At 43.6% G+C, this 17,037-nt stretch overlaps 1 protein-coding gene across 3 annotated transcripts in view; it reads left to right on the top strand.

The window, feature by feature from the left end:
* FER1L6 (fer-1 like family member 6) overlaps window positions 1-17,037 on the top strand; it is a 105,909-nt gene that overhangs the window by 30,194 nt on the left and 58,678 nt on the right. For all 3 annotated transcript variants that reach the window (XM_048508619.1, XM_048508618.1, XM_048508617.1), the window contains exons 7-12: window positions 510-588; window positions 2,900-3,056; window positions 5,207-5,393; window positions 9,056-9,248; window positions 10,469-10,821; window positions 11,595-11,703. In XM_048508619.1, coding sequence (XP_048364576.1) covers window positions 510-588; window positions 2,900-3,056; window positions 5,207-5,393; window positions 9,056-9,248; window positions 10,469-10,821; window positions 11,595-11,703 — 1,078 coding nt within the window. The remainder of the gene's footprint in view (window positions 1-509; window positions 589-2,899; window positions 3,057-5,206; window positions 5,394-9,055; window positions 9,249-10,468; window positions 10,822-11,594; window positions 11,704-17,037) is intronic.

The raw sequence follows: 17,037 nt of genomic DNA, 5'->3' as shown, positions 1-17,037 counted from the left end.
AATGAAATTAGGACAGATTCTCAGCAAGAGGGGAAATTGACTCCTTGTGAAGTTATTGAGGCTCTGGGATTTGCAGAGTAGCTGTCCTTTGACTGCAGTGCTGAAGTTGCAGTCAACAGAGCTGTTAAAAGAAATGTTAACCTACTGCAGTGATAATAGTCCCTTTTCTGGTAATCAGATTTATTTGAGCTGCCTTACTCCATTGCTTTCAAAATAAAATAAGTCGACAAAATAAAATGAACACAGTGAAAGAAAACAGTGAAGAAAACACTCAGTGAAAATACATTATATTATACCAGGCAGGAATCCTTAGTTTTGTTGCTCTGCAGGTATAGAACAAACAAAGTCCTACAATATTATAGTCTGCTAATAGCCCAGCTATTGGGACATGAAGAATTATAAGATCTCCAGAGTAAAGGACATGGAGAGGTGAAGTAGGCTGAATTTCATATTGGGAAATATGCTTTATGCACTGGTCATATAATCTTTCCTATGTGTTTCTCCAACAGGTTATGCATAACAAATTGATAGGGAGTGTCTTGATTGGCTCCTTTAAAGTCGATTTGGGAACAGTTTACCTCCAACCAGGTAAGATACACTTTTTCCGTGTCTTGTTGAGCAATTTTTTAAAAACACCAGCTGTATCTCAGGGCTTAATCACAGGATCTCTGAGAACATGGCCTGTCCTTTAAAAAAAAAATCTTAGGTGGCAGATTACCCATGATGAACAGGCTGGGTGATCATAACATCAGGGATCCAGTCTAGATAAACCTCTGCAGTGTTAGAAATGCCAATGAATTCAGCTTTTGAGTTCTCTTTTCTGGTGAAAGATGATGATTTGCAGAAGCTTACCTGGTCTGTGAGCCATGTAAAAAAATGAGTCTTCCTTTTTTCTCCTGTCAATAACTTCATATGGTAGCAAGGCCACAGAGCTTGGTTGAATTGACAGTCCAGCTTTGTATTCTGCAGGCAGAAAAATCAACCACCCAGTCATTACAAAAATCTAATAGAATTGTAACTAGTTGCTGCAATTTGCACACTTCTGCTGCTGAAGATGGCAGCTGTGTGTCTGGTTTTTGTCTCCTACATAATATTTAGCCGAAGTCTTGACATTCGCATGTTGGTCTTTTCTGCACAATACAAATAAAATGTGTTGAGGACATTAAAAGAAGCATTTTGGAGAGGCAGTTCACACAGCTTTTCCCCCAAGACATCTGTCAGGGGGATATTATTTAGGTGATAGAGATGCATTCCCAGAACCATGTAACTGCTTAAAGCAATAAACCAATGGTGCTAGAAAGATATATGTATCCACGGCCATCTGTGCATTCTTTACTTGATCTTACTTTATGGCTTCACATGCTTTGTAGACAACTAGGCTTTCCCTGTACCTCTGTCCCATGAGAATTGTACTACATCCATCATCTTGTAAGGCAGGAAATCAGGTAGCTCTCTCTTGCTATCTGTCGTCGCCCTTAGCTCCAAAGACTTTTTTCCACATCCTCTTGGGAAAACGGGAAGGGGGCTTTCAGTGGGGGATAAAGGGGACTGTGAATACCAGCTTTGTCAGAATTGGCTTTGCCAAGTATGGTGCTTCAACACTCTTCAATAAGTGCTACTGATCAATACTTCAGAGTCTGTTTATTGGCTTAAGGTTCCGAGACCTAGCAACATCCACAGGAATTTTTATTTCTGCTCAACCTGGTTTTTTTTTTTGAAAATGCTAAACTAGTGATCTTTTTGCCCCGAGATGGGTTGAAGACATTTCCTGCTTGCTGTGCAAAGATCAGAAAATGTTTTATTTTTTTCCTACCCAAGTTTAAAGCTCTCACTTTCAGTTTCTTCGCAGCTTATGCCTGCCATTTTCTGCTGCTCCAGGGATCCTTCATGCCATCTTACATTTGCTGAAAGGTTTCCCAGGGCTCTTTCCTCTGCTTGCATTGCAACTGACCACTGTTTCAGCTTGTAAAGTATGTGGATAAACTTAGTTTTCCCTGCCAATTATGCATGTGTCATTTTTTCCATTTTTTTTCATTTTCAATGAAACTAATGTCACTGAAAACAAAAAAATGGGGGGGAAAATAACCTTCCGCATCATGTGTCATTATCTGTTTCCATCCCAGAATAATTTATATATTCAGGCCCAATTAAACACACTACCAAACGCAATGTTAAATGGGCGCTACTTACAGTTGCCATTATGAAGAAAGGACTTGTTCGTGCTCTAAGAATCAGCCAGAATCAGTAATACGTGTTTTGCTATACTGCAAGAATCTGAATCGGATAAGATCTATATATATTGAACCATATCTCAAACCGTCTTCCCTATTTTCGGATAATGAGTCAGTTTGCCATCTTCTGTCAGACAACCAGCCAAAAAAATATGGAATGTGGCCAACTTAACTGAAGCCTTGAAAATTTCCAGGATAAAGTCAAATAACAGCCCAGAGTCTTGATTTTAAAGTAGCAGAGCTAATTTTACATTCATATTAATTTTATATTTTAAATTGAAGTTTGAAGTGATTGTTTTAACCCAAATACTTATTTATTTTACTCTTTGACATCTTATAGATTATTGTAGCTCACTGTCTTTGTATGCCATTAAAGGTTTTTGAAATTTGAATTTGAACTTATATATTCCCCAAATGTTCCCACTATATTCAAACTGTAAACTTTTTCTACTGATGGTACTGTAGCATTTGAACTTGTGAATCTGTCTGTGATTTGTTTCATCACTACCTGACAGGTCCTAACAAGAAAAAAATACAATCTTTATTTACTGTCTAGAATTTTCATTATAGCTACTTGCTGAGAACTTGCTGACTGTGGATGTGTTTCTCCTTGAGCTGAGATTTGAAAAACCCTCCTATGTACCATTTTTCCTTGTATATTTTTCCAGGTCATCAGTTTTGTGACAAGTGGGCTCTTCTCACAGACCCTGCTGACATTCGGACGGGAGCTAAGGGATATCTGAAGTGTGATATCAGTGTAGCAGGAAAAGGAGACACGATACAAAACGTTCAGAAAGCAAGTGATGCGGAAGAACAAATAGAGAAGTACTGTCATAACTTTATTAGTTTCTGTTTGGCCAGTGCACTGATTATGTAGACAGATCCACTGCAAAGCAAGGACACACAGGATAGTTTGAGCTGATATTGCTAGAGTGGTATCTTATCTTTTTCTTGACAAATACACCCTACTTTTGTAGACTACCTCCATAGCTATATTTCCCCAGGGTATTCTGGGAATTGTAGTTCTCTGAGAGAATTCAGGGATCTCTAAGAAGAAATTGTCAGCATCCATGACAAACTATAATCAGTGGGATGTTATCAGGGAGCTATGGGTTGGATCCCGTGCAAAATCTCCACTGATGGAAATACTTCCTCTTGGGGGAAAAGAGTGATTATTGACACAGATTTGATGACACCATTTCTGGCACAACCCGGAAGTGACATCATCATGACAAGAAATGATGCTGAACCACTTTATTAGAGTGCCAGAATGTCACCCTGGGCACGACAACATCAGTTCTGGGTTATGCCAGAAGCTGTGTTATGTTGAGGATAACAAGCATGCCCTCCCATTTCATAAGAACATAAGAACTAGCCTGCTGGATCAGACCAGAGTCCATCTAGTCCAGCACTCTGCTACTCGCAGTGGCCCACCAGGTGCCTTTGGGAGCTCACGTGCAGGATGTGAAAGCAATGGCCTTCTGCTGCTGCTGCTCCTGAGCACCTGGTCTGCTAAGGCATTTGCAATCTGAGATCAAGGAGGGTCAAGATTGGTAGACATAGATCGACTTCTCCTCCATAAATCTGTCCAAGCCCTTTTTAAAGCTATTCAGGTTAGTGGCCATAACTACCTCCTGTGGCAGCATATTCCAAACACCAATCACACGTTGCGTGAAGAAGTGTTTCCTTTTATTAGTCCTAATTCTTCCCCCCAGCATTTTCAATGAATGCCCCCTGGTTCTAGTATTGTGAGAAAGAGAGAAAAGTGTCCCTCTGTCAACATTTTCTACCCCATGCATAATTTTATAGACTTCAATCATATTCCCCCTCAGATGTCTCCTCTCCAAACTAAAGAGTCCCAAATGCTGCAGCCTCTCCTCATAAGGAAGGTGCTCCAATCCTTCATTTCATCTGCCAGTTTCCTCCCATTGTCCAGCTGAATGGTAGAGGAAGTGGTGGTGGGAAGGTGGGAAATCTCCTGCGCTATGCAGACTATGGTACCGCCTCCATTGTGGGAGAATCGTCAACAATTACTCCTCTTTCTGTCAGAGACGGTTTTCCACTGGATCTAACACCACAACTGTTAAGTTGGTATAAAACCTAGTTTGAAGTGCAGAAATACTTCCCATTTGCTATTCCTTTGTAAAATATTTGGGTGAAATAATCGAGCCAAACTGCACAATCAGTATCTTTGTTTCTGCTTTCTGTTGCTGGGCAACTTCATTTCAGACTAGTGATCAAAGATCTGAATCCACCCCCCCATGTTTGAAATTCCCCGCAACTAAACAAGTAGTGGGTCTAGGAGAGGGCTCTAACCTCTCCACCTCTTTGCCATGCTAGTTACCCTTTGTCAGGCAGCTGTTTCTATATGGCAGAATGTTCAAAGATTCAGAACATAATTCTATACAGATGTCTTCCACTCTGAGGCCCTTTCTGCACAGGCCATTTACGGTGCCCTGGGGACGGCAAAAACGCCATCCCCAGGGAGCCATTCGCACAGGCGGCTCTGCGAAAACGCAGCAGCGCCGAACTGGCTCCCCTCCCCCTCCCCCAGGGCGGCGTCAAGCCACCTCCAAAAACCTCCCTCCTGGAGGGAGGTTTTTGGAAAACAGCGCATTCCTGGCGGCGCAGTGCGAACGGCACCGTTGGGAACACGCTGTTTTCCCCGTCCCTCTCCCACTCACCTCTATACCCTGGAGGTCAGAGGGCAGCGTGGGCGGGTCTTAGGGGGCCAGCAGGGCGACGAAGGCGACGAGGTGAGTGGGAGAGGGACGGGGAAGAGGTGTCTTGCGCCGGCCTCACCAGGGGCCGCTCGCACGCTCCCGTGCGAATGGCCCCCACCCCTCCACCGGCAGAATTCCTGCCGGTGCAGGGGCGCCCTTTGGCCCGTGCGGAAAGGGCCTGAGTCTAATGTGGATTCCACGCGGCATACTTATAACAAATTGCAATCATTATAAATGATTTTTTTTCTTCAGGAACCTCTTGATTCCCAAAGGATTTCCATCAGAAAGACCTTGGGCCCGATTCTATGTGCGAATCTATAAAGCTGAAGGGCTCCCCAAGATGAACTCTAGCATCATGGCGAATGTCACCAAAGCGTTCATGGGAGATAGCAAAGACCTTGTGGATCCATTTGTGGTGGTCACATTTGCGGGACAAATGGTAAAGATTGTCTGAAATGTAGGCCTTCCCGTTCAACTGATTTCCTGCAATGCTTGTTCTTTATGCTGTCCCTGTCAACCAGAAAGCCTCAGACATTCAAACCACTGCCTTGAATTTTAAGTGAATTGAGGGCTTCAGTCCCTTAGTAATAAGATCTATTTTGGTAAAAATAAATGGTGTGATGTGCCCATCTGCCTTGCCAATATAATAGAAAAGCAAAACAGTAGATAAAAATAGGAGAGTTAACTCTTTAAAGTCAGTCACTCATTACAGCTCACGGGCCATTCAGAAGCAGACTAAAAACAGGTAAAAACACAACTATAAAATTAATTTTATGGAAGTGAAGATAGGTAGGAAGAAGCACATAATCCCCTTCCTGCATGGAAGTGAAGGCATTGCAGATAAACAGAAGGTTATATATCTTTTAAACAGCCAAAACTACGAGCTGTTGGAAGCGGTGGCTAAATTTTTAAATGGTGTTATTTTAACTCATCAGAAGTTGTAAAGGCTGTTACTGTTATTATCTTGCAATGTTAAACTATTTATATGCCATTAAAGGTATTCAATTTTTTTAAAAATTTTATTAAACAATTTAAAGGAATTCTAAACATGCATACTAAGGTCCTGGATATAATTTAAATTTATGTATTTTACAAACATGGATTGGCTTGATACCTTTAACCTTCCTCCAAAGAATCCCAAGAACCAGCTGATTGTTCAGATGGTAGATCTAATGCCTATTTTAGGACTACAGATACCATAAATTCTTATGAGGGGAAAATGATAGTTCAATCAGTTTAATCTTGTAGAGTATGTATATTCTACGAGAAGAATGGCAGCATGGTATAGCCCAATCTCACTAGATCTCAGAAGCTAAGCAGGATCAATACTTGGTTGGAAGACCACCAAGGAAAACTCTGTGATGAAAAGCAGTGGCAAACCATCTCTGCTTCTCAGTTATCTTGGAAGTTCCTTGCTGGATTTGCCATAAGTCAGTTGCAACTTGTTAGCACTTATGAGTAAACTCAAGGAGACTACCCGAAGCCAAAATCAAGTGTTTAGCCATGTACAGTATTTATATAAACCATATCTTAAACAACCCAAGCTGAGGGGATGAGATGAGTCATGGTTTTTAAGGTTCTAATACTGAAGGTTACCTCACACATTATGCAGAATCTAACATCAGCATTTTGAGGGGCATTTTAGGCTGCAGTGGGTGGCAGGGGGAGGAAATATTTCAATCAGTTCTAATTATTGATGGGATCTGAGCCAGGAACTTGCTCCAGTTGCTAAGTAAGATTTGCATGGCTGAGTAGGGATATGAAGTCAAATGTCTTTAGGCTACCTCTTTAGGCCTGTTACATTTACCCCAATCCTGTCTTCTTCGACAACAATCAATGGTTATTAATTACCCCTTAATTTTCTTGAGGTCACAAATCCCAACTTTCTTCTTCTAGACCTCCTTATGTTCTGTATTCAACTTTAATATTTATCGTGGCTTGTTCTTTTGAAAATGATTATTCTTTTTTTGTATTCTTCTGAATTCTCTCCTGTACTCTGTAAACATGGGGCAGGCACGACCGAACACAACTTTATTTCTATAGGTTACTTTTTTGGGGGGAAAACCTCGAAAGAGAAAATGTTGGCATATTTTTTTAATGTGGACAACTTTCAATTCTGTCTTGTGGGAAATGTGGTCATTAGCCAAATGGCTGACATAATAGCTTCACTTGTGGAGAACGAAGGCTACAAGGCTATTTTAATTTTAATGAAGCTGTTTGCTCTTTCCCTCATTGGTTAACTGAAAAGTACAGACATTTTAAAGTGTCTAATTGTATTACCTTAGATAATTGTGTTTCAAAAGGCACTTCTATGCGGAAAATGTGTTTGTTAAACAGAATGTGCTGGAAGAGGAAAATCTCTCAGTGCTGTTGGCGGACATCGGGAGAGGTTTTGATGGGTGTCATGGCATGCAATAGGGCAGTGGTGGCGAACCTTTGGCACTCCAGATGTTATGGACTAAAATTCCCATCAGCCCCTGCCAGCATGGCAATAGGGACTATGCTGGGGGCCCCTGCTGTAGATAGTTAGACTACCTTAATAATTCTGTTTACATAAATCTGATTGCAATTAAATGTGGCAATTATATGTGGCAGTATACCATAATCACATCCCCCAAACACTGCAGCGATAAATTGTGGTTTCACACTCTCCAAAATCATGTCATGTCAATATAGCAAATTAAGACCAACTTCCAACAAAGCTTATTTTTTATATGACAGCAGGTCAATTTAGTAATTATAGCAGTTGTTTACGCTTCTTTAAACCTTTCTGATGTTGGAAGAATGTCTGATTTTCTTTAGTATGCTGCCAAACAAAATGTTGGCGGCTGTAATGAGGTTAATAATTAAATCTAAATCAATTTCCCCAAGAAAAATAAACAGAAGTTCTTGCGACACTTCAAAGATATTTTTTATTTTCGTGCAGCCTTAGAGCCCATCTCACCATATGGACGTGGCGAGTCCTTGTTATGCAGATATTTATATATGAGATTGTGATTTTTAAAAGGCAGGGTGTGCATGTCCACCCCAGAAGGCAGTGCAGCAGCCTCCCACGCACGCGGCCGCAGGAGCGCACTGCCTTCTGGGGTGCTCCCCGGTTTCCCACCCTGTCACAGGGCGGGAAACCAGAAGCGCCCCAAAAGGCAGTGCGGTAGCCTCCCGCGCATGCGGCTGCAGGAGCGCACTGCCTTCTGGGGTGCTCCTGTTTCCCACCCTGTCACAGGGCGGGAAATGGGAGCACCCCAAAAGGCAGTGCGCTCCTACGGCTGCGCGCACGTGCGCACGGCCGCCCACCAACCCCCCCCCCCCCGGATCCCGGTTTACAAAAGTGACAATCTGGTCACCTTAAACAAGGCGCTAGCATGCTGACATCACTTTTGATAAAGACCGAAAGTGACATCTTCAGTGATCTAGTGATGGTGTGATCTTTAGGCAGTCTAGCACATACAAAAACTCTATGGTTTTGCCATAGAATTTTGTAAATGCTAGAGCATACTCTATGTCACTTCTGGTTTTTATCAAATCGAAAGTGATGTCACCATAGGCAGCACGCTGGTGTGATCTTTAGTCAGGCTAGCATACACAAAAACTCTAGAGTTTTACCACAGTTTTTATAAATGCTAGAGCATATACAATGCCACTTATGGTTTTTATCAAAAGTGATGTCAGCATGCTGGTGTGATGTTTAGGCAGTCTAGCATAGAGTTTTACCATAGAGTTTTTGTAAATGCTAGAATGTCCACTATGCCACTGGTTTTTATGAGAAGTTACATCAGCATGCCTGAGTGACACCAGTGTATGCTGCGTTCCAACCATTTCCTCTTCCTACTGTCTCAAGCACTTTCGGGCAAAAAACAGGGATGCTGGGAGGACTCCCACTGAAGTTGTTCCTAATTAGATCCTCCTAAAAAAACCTGGGGTTCTACAGGGGCTTGTGACTGAGCAAGTGGGACTATGTGACTCACCTGAGAATCCTACCCCATGGGTTGAAGACCACTGCAGTAGGGAATGGTGAACAACTGTTTTGTTCACACCGCATCTGAAATGGAAGTGGAATCAGGCTACTGGATGAAGGCAAATGTCTAATTCCTTTCATTTCAGGGGCGGACAACTGTGCAGAAGAACTGTGCTGACCCTGTGTGGCACGAACAGGTTGTCTTCAAGGAAATGTTCCCACCACTGTGTCGAAGGGTCAAAATCCAGGTGTGGGATGAAGGCAGCATGAACGACGTGGCCTTAGCCACTCACTTCATAGACCTGAAGAAAATCTCAAACGAACAGGATGGCGATAAAGGTACAGAGCTGTGCAGGGGCTGGTTTTAACAAAGCTTGAACTATCAGCAATTTTATACTGTAAGGTTGATGGTTCTGAACTACAGGTTAGGAAATTACTGGAGATTTGGGGATAGATTATTGGGAGAATGCAGTTTGGGGAGGAGAAGGAGCTCCATGCAGTATAATGCCATAAAGTCCGCCCTCCAAAGCAGCCATTTTCCCCAGGAAAACTGGAGTCGAAAGATGAGTTGCAATTCTGGGGGACCTGTAGGCCTCCCATAGAAGATGGAAACCCAACTCAGAGGCCTTTGAAAACCCAAGCATTGGAGTCTTTTGGAAGCATTGTGAAAGCTCTCAAGAGGAATTAGGAATTTGTTAAAGAAGTACCAAGGTCCCTGCTGCAACCTGTACAATAACTGCACGTGGCAAGCAACATTGTCCTATAAAATTCAGGATTTAGGCCTTTCCGCACATGCAAAATAATGCACTTTCAATCCACTTTGCATTTTACTGTGCGGAATAGCAAAATCCACTTGCAAGCTGTTGTGAAAGTGCATTATTCTGCATGTGCGGAAGGGGCCTAAATGTCTGTGCCGCATGCTAACCTGCCATTTCCAGTGGTAAGCTGCTGTACTGACTTTCAAGGAAATTGGCTTGCAAGTTGAAAGAAGAAGAGTTTGGATTTATATCCCCCCTTTCTCTCCTGTAGGAGACTCAATGGGGTTTACAATCTCCTTGCCCTTCCCCCCCTCACAACAAATACCCTGTGACGTAGGTGGGGCTGAGAGAGCTCCGAGAAGCTGTGACTAGCCCAAGGTCACTCAGCTGGCGTGTGTGGGAGTGTACAGGCTAATCTGAATTCCCCAGATAAGCCTCCACAGCTCAAGCGGCAGAGCTGGGAATCAAACCCGGTTCCTCCAGATTAGATACACGAGCTCTAACCCTCCTACGCCACTGCTGCAAAGGCAAAGCTTTCATTTCCTGGCCACCTCCAATTCTCTGGCCCCTTATGGCTCAGTGGCAGACCATCTGCTTGGTATACAGAAGATCCCAGATTTAATTGGTGACATCTCTAGTTAAAGAATCCGGCAGTTGGTGGTGTGAAAGCCCTGTTTCTACGACCCTGGAAAGCTTCTGCCAGTCCAGTCTGAGTAGGCAATTGCCAATATTGAGTAGGTGGTACTGACCAGGTTCTGATTCAATATGTCAAGTTCAAGTGATGCATATGTGTTTTTGTAGGGTTCTTGCCTACCTTTGGGCCTGCTTGGATCAATCTCTATGGCTCGCCCAGGAACCACAGCCTGATGGACGATCACCAGGAGCTCAACGAAGGTTATGGAGAAGGTGTCTCTTTTCGGGGACGGCTCCTAATTGAGCTTGCAGTAGAGATCCTCTCCGGAGGCGCACACGAGTCAAAGTTTTCAAGGATCATCAAGGAGATAAAGCCGTCTTCCAAGGAGAAGGATGCCAAAGGCTCTAAAGACAAAGGGAAAGACAAAGACAAGGGAGCAGAAGATGGAAAATCTTCTTCCTCTTCAGATAAAACAAACTCAACTGATGTGGAAGTGGAGCCATTTGATGTGCCACCTGAGGTAAATATTAATGTTTCTAATGCCAAATGTACAATTAATTTAATGAATGCCTGGTTTAGATGCCATATTTTTTCCCTCAGAGAACTCTGGGGATGCTAAATTTGTCAGGGGAGCAGGTTTCTCTGAGTGCTTCCCAGCTCTTACCAAACAACAGTTCTATAAGATGCTGGAGGTCTTGAACATAAATGCTGGAGAGCTAGATTTGCCAACAGCCAGGTGGGTCTTGGAGGTCCTCTGGAATTACAACTGATCTCCAAATGAAAGAGATCTCTTCTCCTGGAGAAAATGGCTGTGCATGTCTGATTGCCACGTCCAAGTTTCCCATTTGGTGTGGAATCGCAGACATGATTTGCAGGGGCCCGATAAAAAGTTTGAATCCTGCATTATGATAGCAAATAATAGTGACTGAAGAGACCGAAGGTCAGAGCCATAACGAGGGGGAACTGTGCCTGGGGCATGTGTGTGCCTTGCACCCTGCCACGCCCACGCCCCGGCACTCGCCCGGTGCAAATGCCCCTTTCTCCCCCTGGGCGCTACGCCACTGTCATAGGTACAATACTTTTCTCACGGCTACTGCAAGCTTTGATGTGCATGTGAGTAAGCTGTTATTCCAAATAATCAACAGATTGCATGTTGCCTAGAAATGTGAGAACCGAGGGCTAAAATTAACATGGCTTCTTTTTCATAAGAAACTTTCAGAAATTACCTGTCATCATAGATTATAGAAAGTACCATAAATCTGTTTTCTTCTCCCCCATCCCATCCCCTGCCAGATCCATGAGGAAACATTTGAGGACTTTCTTGTATTTGGAACATTTTTTGAAGCAACAATGATTGATAGAAAGGTTGGAGATAAACCGATAAGCTTCGAGGTTTCCGTTGGTAAGTGTGCATAATACTTTTACAATCATATGGTTCAATATCTACAAGCTGAGGTTGCTCTTTTCCAGCGTTCTTTGTCAAAAATAGTTAGAGCAAAACCCCTTCTCAACCTGTTCCTCATATTCATTAAGTCTCCTGGACTAATGTAAATATTTTCACTAGCATGGAAAGCGGAATATGGAATCGGTACAAGTGTCACTAGAAGCTACAGTTCATATATTGGCGACATTCATTTTCAGCACACATGCATGACTACCAAGATACTGATCCAAAAGTGTTTTAAGAATGGGAGGGGCTGTGGTTCAGTGACAGACCTTGGACTTTGCATGCAGAGAGTCCCAGATGCAGTCTCTAACATCTGCCTTTGAGAACACTTAGAAAACAGGTCCTGGGAAAGACCTTTTTTGCCCAAGACTCTTTAGGGTCACTTATGGGTAAACAGTCCTCAGCTATGTATTGTCAAACGAAGGCTTACATGACTGGAATCACTGGGGTGTTGTGAGGTTTCCGGGCTGTATGGCCGTGTTCCAGTTGCATTTTCTCCTGACGTTTCACCTGCATGTGCTGCTGGCATCTTCAGAGGATCTACAGGGTCTTTCCTTCCGAAGATGCCAGCCACACATCCAGGCGAAACGTCAGGAAAAAATGCTACTGGAACACGGTCATACAGCCCGGAAATCCCACAACACTCCAGTCTTCAGCTAGGTTAGCTAATGGTCTAACTTGAAAGGATCTTCACATGACATGGCTAGTGAGATTCAATGTGCTACCCTCAGTAATATTATATGGGAGATTCCAGAAAACACCACTTGCAGCTAGATTGTGTCCCAATGGCCAGCGCCACGTAGAATCGGTCATACATGTTTTCTTGTATTGCCCCTTTTACCAGATAATGTGGTCCAAGCTCATCAATCTATTGCTTGTCAAGAAGAACACAAGGTAGCTTTCCTTGTGATTGCTCAGGACACGGACATAATAGAGCTTGTTGCTAAGTTTCCGCAGCAAGCAGTAACTTGGGAATGCCATATATCATTATCTTAACTGTTAAATCTGGGCTCCCGTTGAGCATCTTTTCTTAATACTGGATTTTACTCTTTTGTATGCCAGTAAAGGTCTTGAACTGAATTGAGAAAAGCATAGTATTTTGAGGGTCGCGCTTGCAAAACAAGAGCCAGCATGGTGTGGTGGTTAACAGCATGTGGATTCTAATCTGGAGAACCGGGTTTGATTCCCCATTCCTCCACCTGAGTAGCAGAGGCGTATCTGGTGAACCAGATGTGTTTCCACACTCCTACATTCCTGCTGGGTGACCTTTGGCTAGTCACAGTTCTCTCAGAACTCTCTCCACCCCTCTCCACCCCTCCACCCCTCCACCTCTCTCCACCCCTCCACCTCTCTCACTAGGTGTCTGTTATAGGGAGAGGAAGGGAAAGGAGCTTATAGGAGCAGCAGTGGCGTAGGAGGTTAAGAGCTCATGTATCTAATCTGGAGGAACCGGGTTTGATTCCCAGCTCTGCCGCCTGAGCTGTGGAGGCTTATCTGGGGAATTCAGATTAGCCTGTACACTCCCACACACGCCAGCTGGGTGACCTTGGGCTAGTCACAGCTCTTCTGAGCTCTCTCAGCCCCACCTACGTCACAGGGTGTTTGTTGTGAGGGGGGAAGGGCAAGGAGATTGTAAGCCCCTTTGAGTCTCCTGCAGGAGAGAAAGGGGGGATAAAAATCCAAACTCTTCTTCTTCTTCTTCTAAGCCATCTTGAGTCTCCTTACAGGAGAGAAAGATGGGGTATAAATCCAAACTCCTCCTCCTCCTCCTCCTCCTTCTGAACTCTGAGAAATCAAATGCAGTTATCTACCCACAGTACGTTTTTATACTTGTATGCCAGTTGCTGTCTCTTCAAAGTTTTTGCAATACCAAATTCCTTCTGATTATGCTCTATTCCTGCTACGAAGGGGGCCCTCCAGTGCAGAGTAATGTACAGATGGAAAGTATCTGTATAATTGTTAGGCATGAAATCTACATTGAATGTTCAGCCGGCACAATGATGTAAAAATGTGATATTTTGGCATTCAGTCAACATTAGGCTGGTCTCCCAGATGAAGAAGGCATTGTGATTGAGAACTTCAGGGGAATAAAAATCTAAAGTTTCATTACAAAAGGACGCTTGGAACATTCTTTATGGTTTTGATGCAAAGGAGCAGCTCCACATTAAGATTCTGCGAGTTCATAGAGCTGGCTGGGTGTTACATTTCGAGGATCTGTGTACAGAAGGAAAGGCCCTGTAGACAAACAAAGGCAATGCCTAATATTTATTTAAGCATGGATTTGGGAGAGGCTGAAGTCGTAAGAACCTCATTTGTGTATTTGCAGAATAAAGAGCAAGCTTTGGGTTCTATATATAATACTTCTCCTGGGTGTGGGAAGGATTGAAATGTGGATCCCAAAGGTCATTATCTCTACATAACAGACTTGCCATGCCCCATTTCCTGGATACTTTGGACACTGACTATGAGGCAGAGGCATTGAGGAAGCTTGTTTGGGTGTGTTCAAGTGTGGAATTGAGCTCAGAGTCTTAGTTCCATTTTTGAAGCAAACTTCTATCTCCACTGGGGGCTCTTCCGGTCCTCTGACTCCCCATAGAACCGGCTGACAGAAAACCACATGGTTCCAGTAAGTTTATTAGGCTGGCAACCAGCGGGAAGATTTTGAGGGCAGTGACTAGAATTACCACTCTCCAGGCAGTGGCTTGGGTTCTTCCAGAATTACAAGTGGTCTGCAAACAAGAGAGCTCAGTTCCTCTGAGGAAAAAATAGCTGCTTTGGAAGTTAATTTCTATGGCATTATACCCTGCTGAAGTCCTTCCCCTCCCCAAACCTCACCCTCTGCAGGATCCAGCAACAAAATATCTAAAAATTCCCCACCCCACAGCTGGTAACCCTAGTAGTGACATAGTGTAAGGCACACAATGATCCTTTCCACACAAATCTCCTAAAACGTTTGTAAAATGTTTTCAATCCTTCCCTTTAGTTCACACTAACCCCTCATAATGATTCCTGGCTATCATTATGTGATCTCCCCCCCCCCGTTTAGTTCTATGTTGAACCAGTTCTTCAATGCTGCACTGGTTTGTGCTGCATTCTATATTCCTCGTATCCTCAATCAGAGGTGGGATCCAGCAGGTTCTCACAAGTTCCCGAGAGTAGGTTACTAATTATTTGTGTGTGCCGAGAGGGGGTTACTAATGGGTGATTTTGCCACGTGATTTTTGACTTAGTTACGCCCCTCCTTACGCCATTGCTTTCACATCCTGCATGTGAGCTCCCAAAGGCACCTGGTGGGCCACTGCGAGTAGCAGAGAGCTGGACTAGATGGACTCTGGTCTGATCCAGCTGGCTTGTTCTTTTGTTCTTATGTTCTCCTCTCAGCAGTAGCGCGCAGAACTTGAAGCAGTCTAGCAGGAGGTGCACCGGCGTGCGTGGCAGCCTGCGCCTGCGTGCATTCGTTTCCCACCCAAGGACTGGCGCAGCAGCTGCGTCCTTGCCACAGCCCTGCCCAGGAATGCCCCACCCCCAGAATGCCTGGCCACGCCCCGTCGTGCCCCGCCCAGCCCCATTGGCGCTACGCCACAGTTTGAATCCCACCACCATGGGAACCTGTTACTAAAATTTTTAGATCCCACCACTGTGATGCTTTGGAGATTGCTCTATCTCCCCAAAAATAAAAGAACAAACAGAGAATGCTTCAAATAAACAGGCAAGGGGGCATTGAGTGAGCTCAGAAAATGGAGCCAGGGAGGAAGTTCAGGGAAGCAGAGAAGTGTGGGAAATGTAGTCAATAGATCCCACAGCAACTGAAGATGTTTTCAAAATGTTTCAGCAAGAGAATCTTTTAAAAGGGAATTCATTTAAAAAGTTTTGAGGCTGGAAATAAAATGTTTTGAGGTAAAAATGATGTGGAACTCCATGGGGGAAGCGTTTTATTTCCTGCCTCAAAACATTTTAAATGAATTGTGTGGAAAAGCCCAGTATGAACTGCAATCTTGTGTCACTTCTGGGAAAAACTGAAAGTGAGATAAGGCAGCTCTAGAAATTGCTGGAGACTGTATGTTAAAACCATAGAGTCTATTCCCAGAGGATGTTTTGGAGGTCATTTATCCACAGTTGCAAGCAACATGATGATATTTAACATACACACACAATACACACTGTCACCTCTTCGGTCTTTTTTTTTTCTGGAAGTGACACAATGAATGATTCAGCCAACATCAGACACTGTTTAAAAATTTCCACCACTTGGCACTGGGGTAAGCAATAAAACCTGGGACATTCCCCACCCCAACCTGGGACTGGCAAATCTCGGTTCCACGCATTTTCTGCTCCGGTTGAGCCCCTTTCATGTCTCACTGGCCCCTTCCGCACATGCAAAATAATGCACTTTCAATCCACTTTCACAATTGTTTGCAAGTGGCTTCTGCTATTCCGCACAGCTGCGAAGTGGATTGAAAGTGGAGTGAAAGTGTATTATTCTGCAAGTGCGGAAGGGGCCACTGAGAACTCCATGGCCCTCAGCAGGAATTCAAAAGGAACCATGCCACATACTTTCTGGCAGATTTTCTAGTTATGGTTTTTGGGTTGGATCCAGCAGGTCGGGTCCACTAGCAGAGGTCCTTTCCTCCAGCGGGAGGAGTTTTTTTCCCCCTAATTGATGACACTCAGAAGAGTACGACACAGAAACGTACCTTCTAAAAGGAAAGAGTCTCCACTTTGAGAATGAATCTGCATCCCCCTTTTTCTTTACTAGAGGCCTTTCTGGGCAATCATTTCCTGAGTGATAAATGGGGTATTTTCAGTAGCTATAAGGGGATCCTGAAATCCTTCTCTGCATTCTTCTGTTGTGTGTGTGTGTGTGGGGGGGGGGATCACATTTTTTCCTTCACTAAAACAGCAATATTTATTTGTAGGAAAATGTGATATCGGTCCCCTGTTTCTAAACAATCTGTTTCCATTGTGCCAGTGAGCTGAAGTTAAAATTTCAAATAATTTCCTGTTAAATTACTTTACTCATTTGGTCTCATTACCGCTCTTCTGCAGAGCTTGTTTTTTACAGGGCAATAAACGTGTGCCTAATTTTGTGCAATTAAGTGAGGATGGCTATGAAACAAACATTTGCATCCGCTGGCATTTGCTGTCAGGATGAAAGCTTTATGTCGGCTGCGGTTTTTGCATCAGAGCCAAAACGGTTTAAGGGTTATCTGTGAAGGTGGCCAGTGAAAGCGTTTTTCTTCTCTACTGATGAAAACAGTTGCTGTTCTATTTTATTTTTATTTTATTCAT

Source organism: Sphaerodactylus townsendi, linkage group LG09 (genome assembly GCF_021028975.2).
Source record: "Sphaerodactylus townsendi isolate TG3544 linkage group LG09, MPM_Stown_v2.3, whole genome shotgun sequence".
Classification (NCBI taxonomy): Eukaryota; Metazoa; Chordata; class Lepidosauria; order Squamata; family Sphaerodactylidae; genus Sphaerodactylus; species Sphaerodactylus townsendi.
This window is presented reverse-complemented; position numbering and strand designations above follow the sequence as displayed.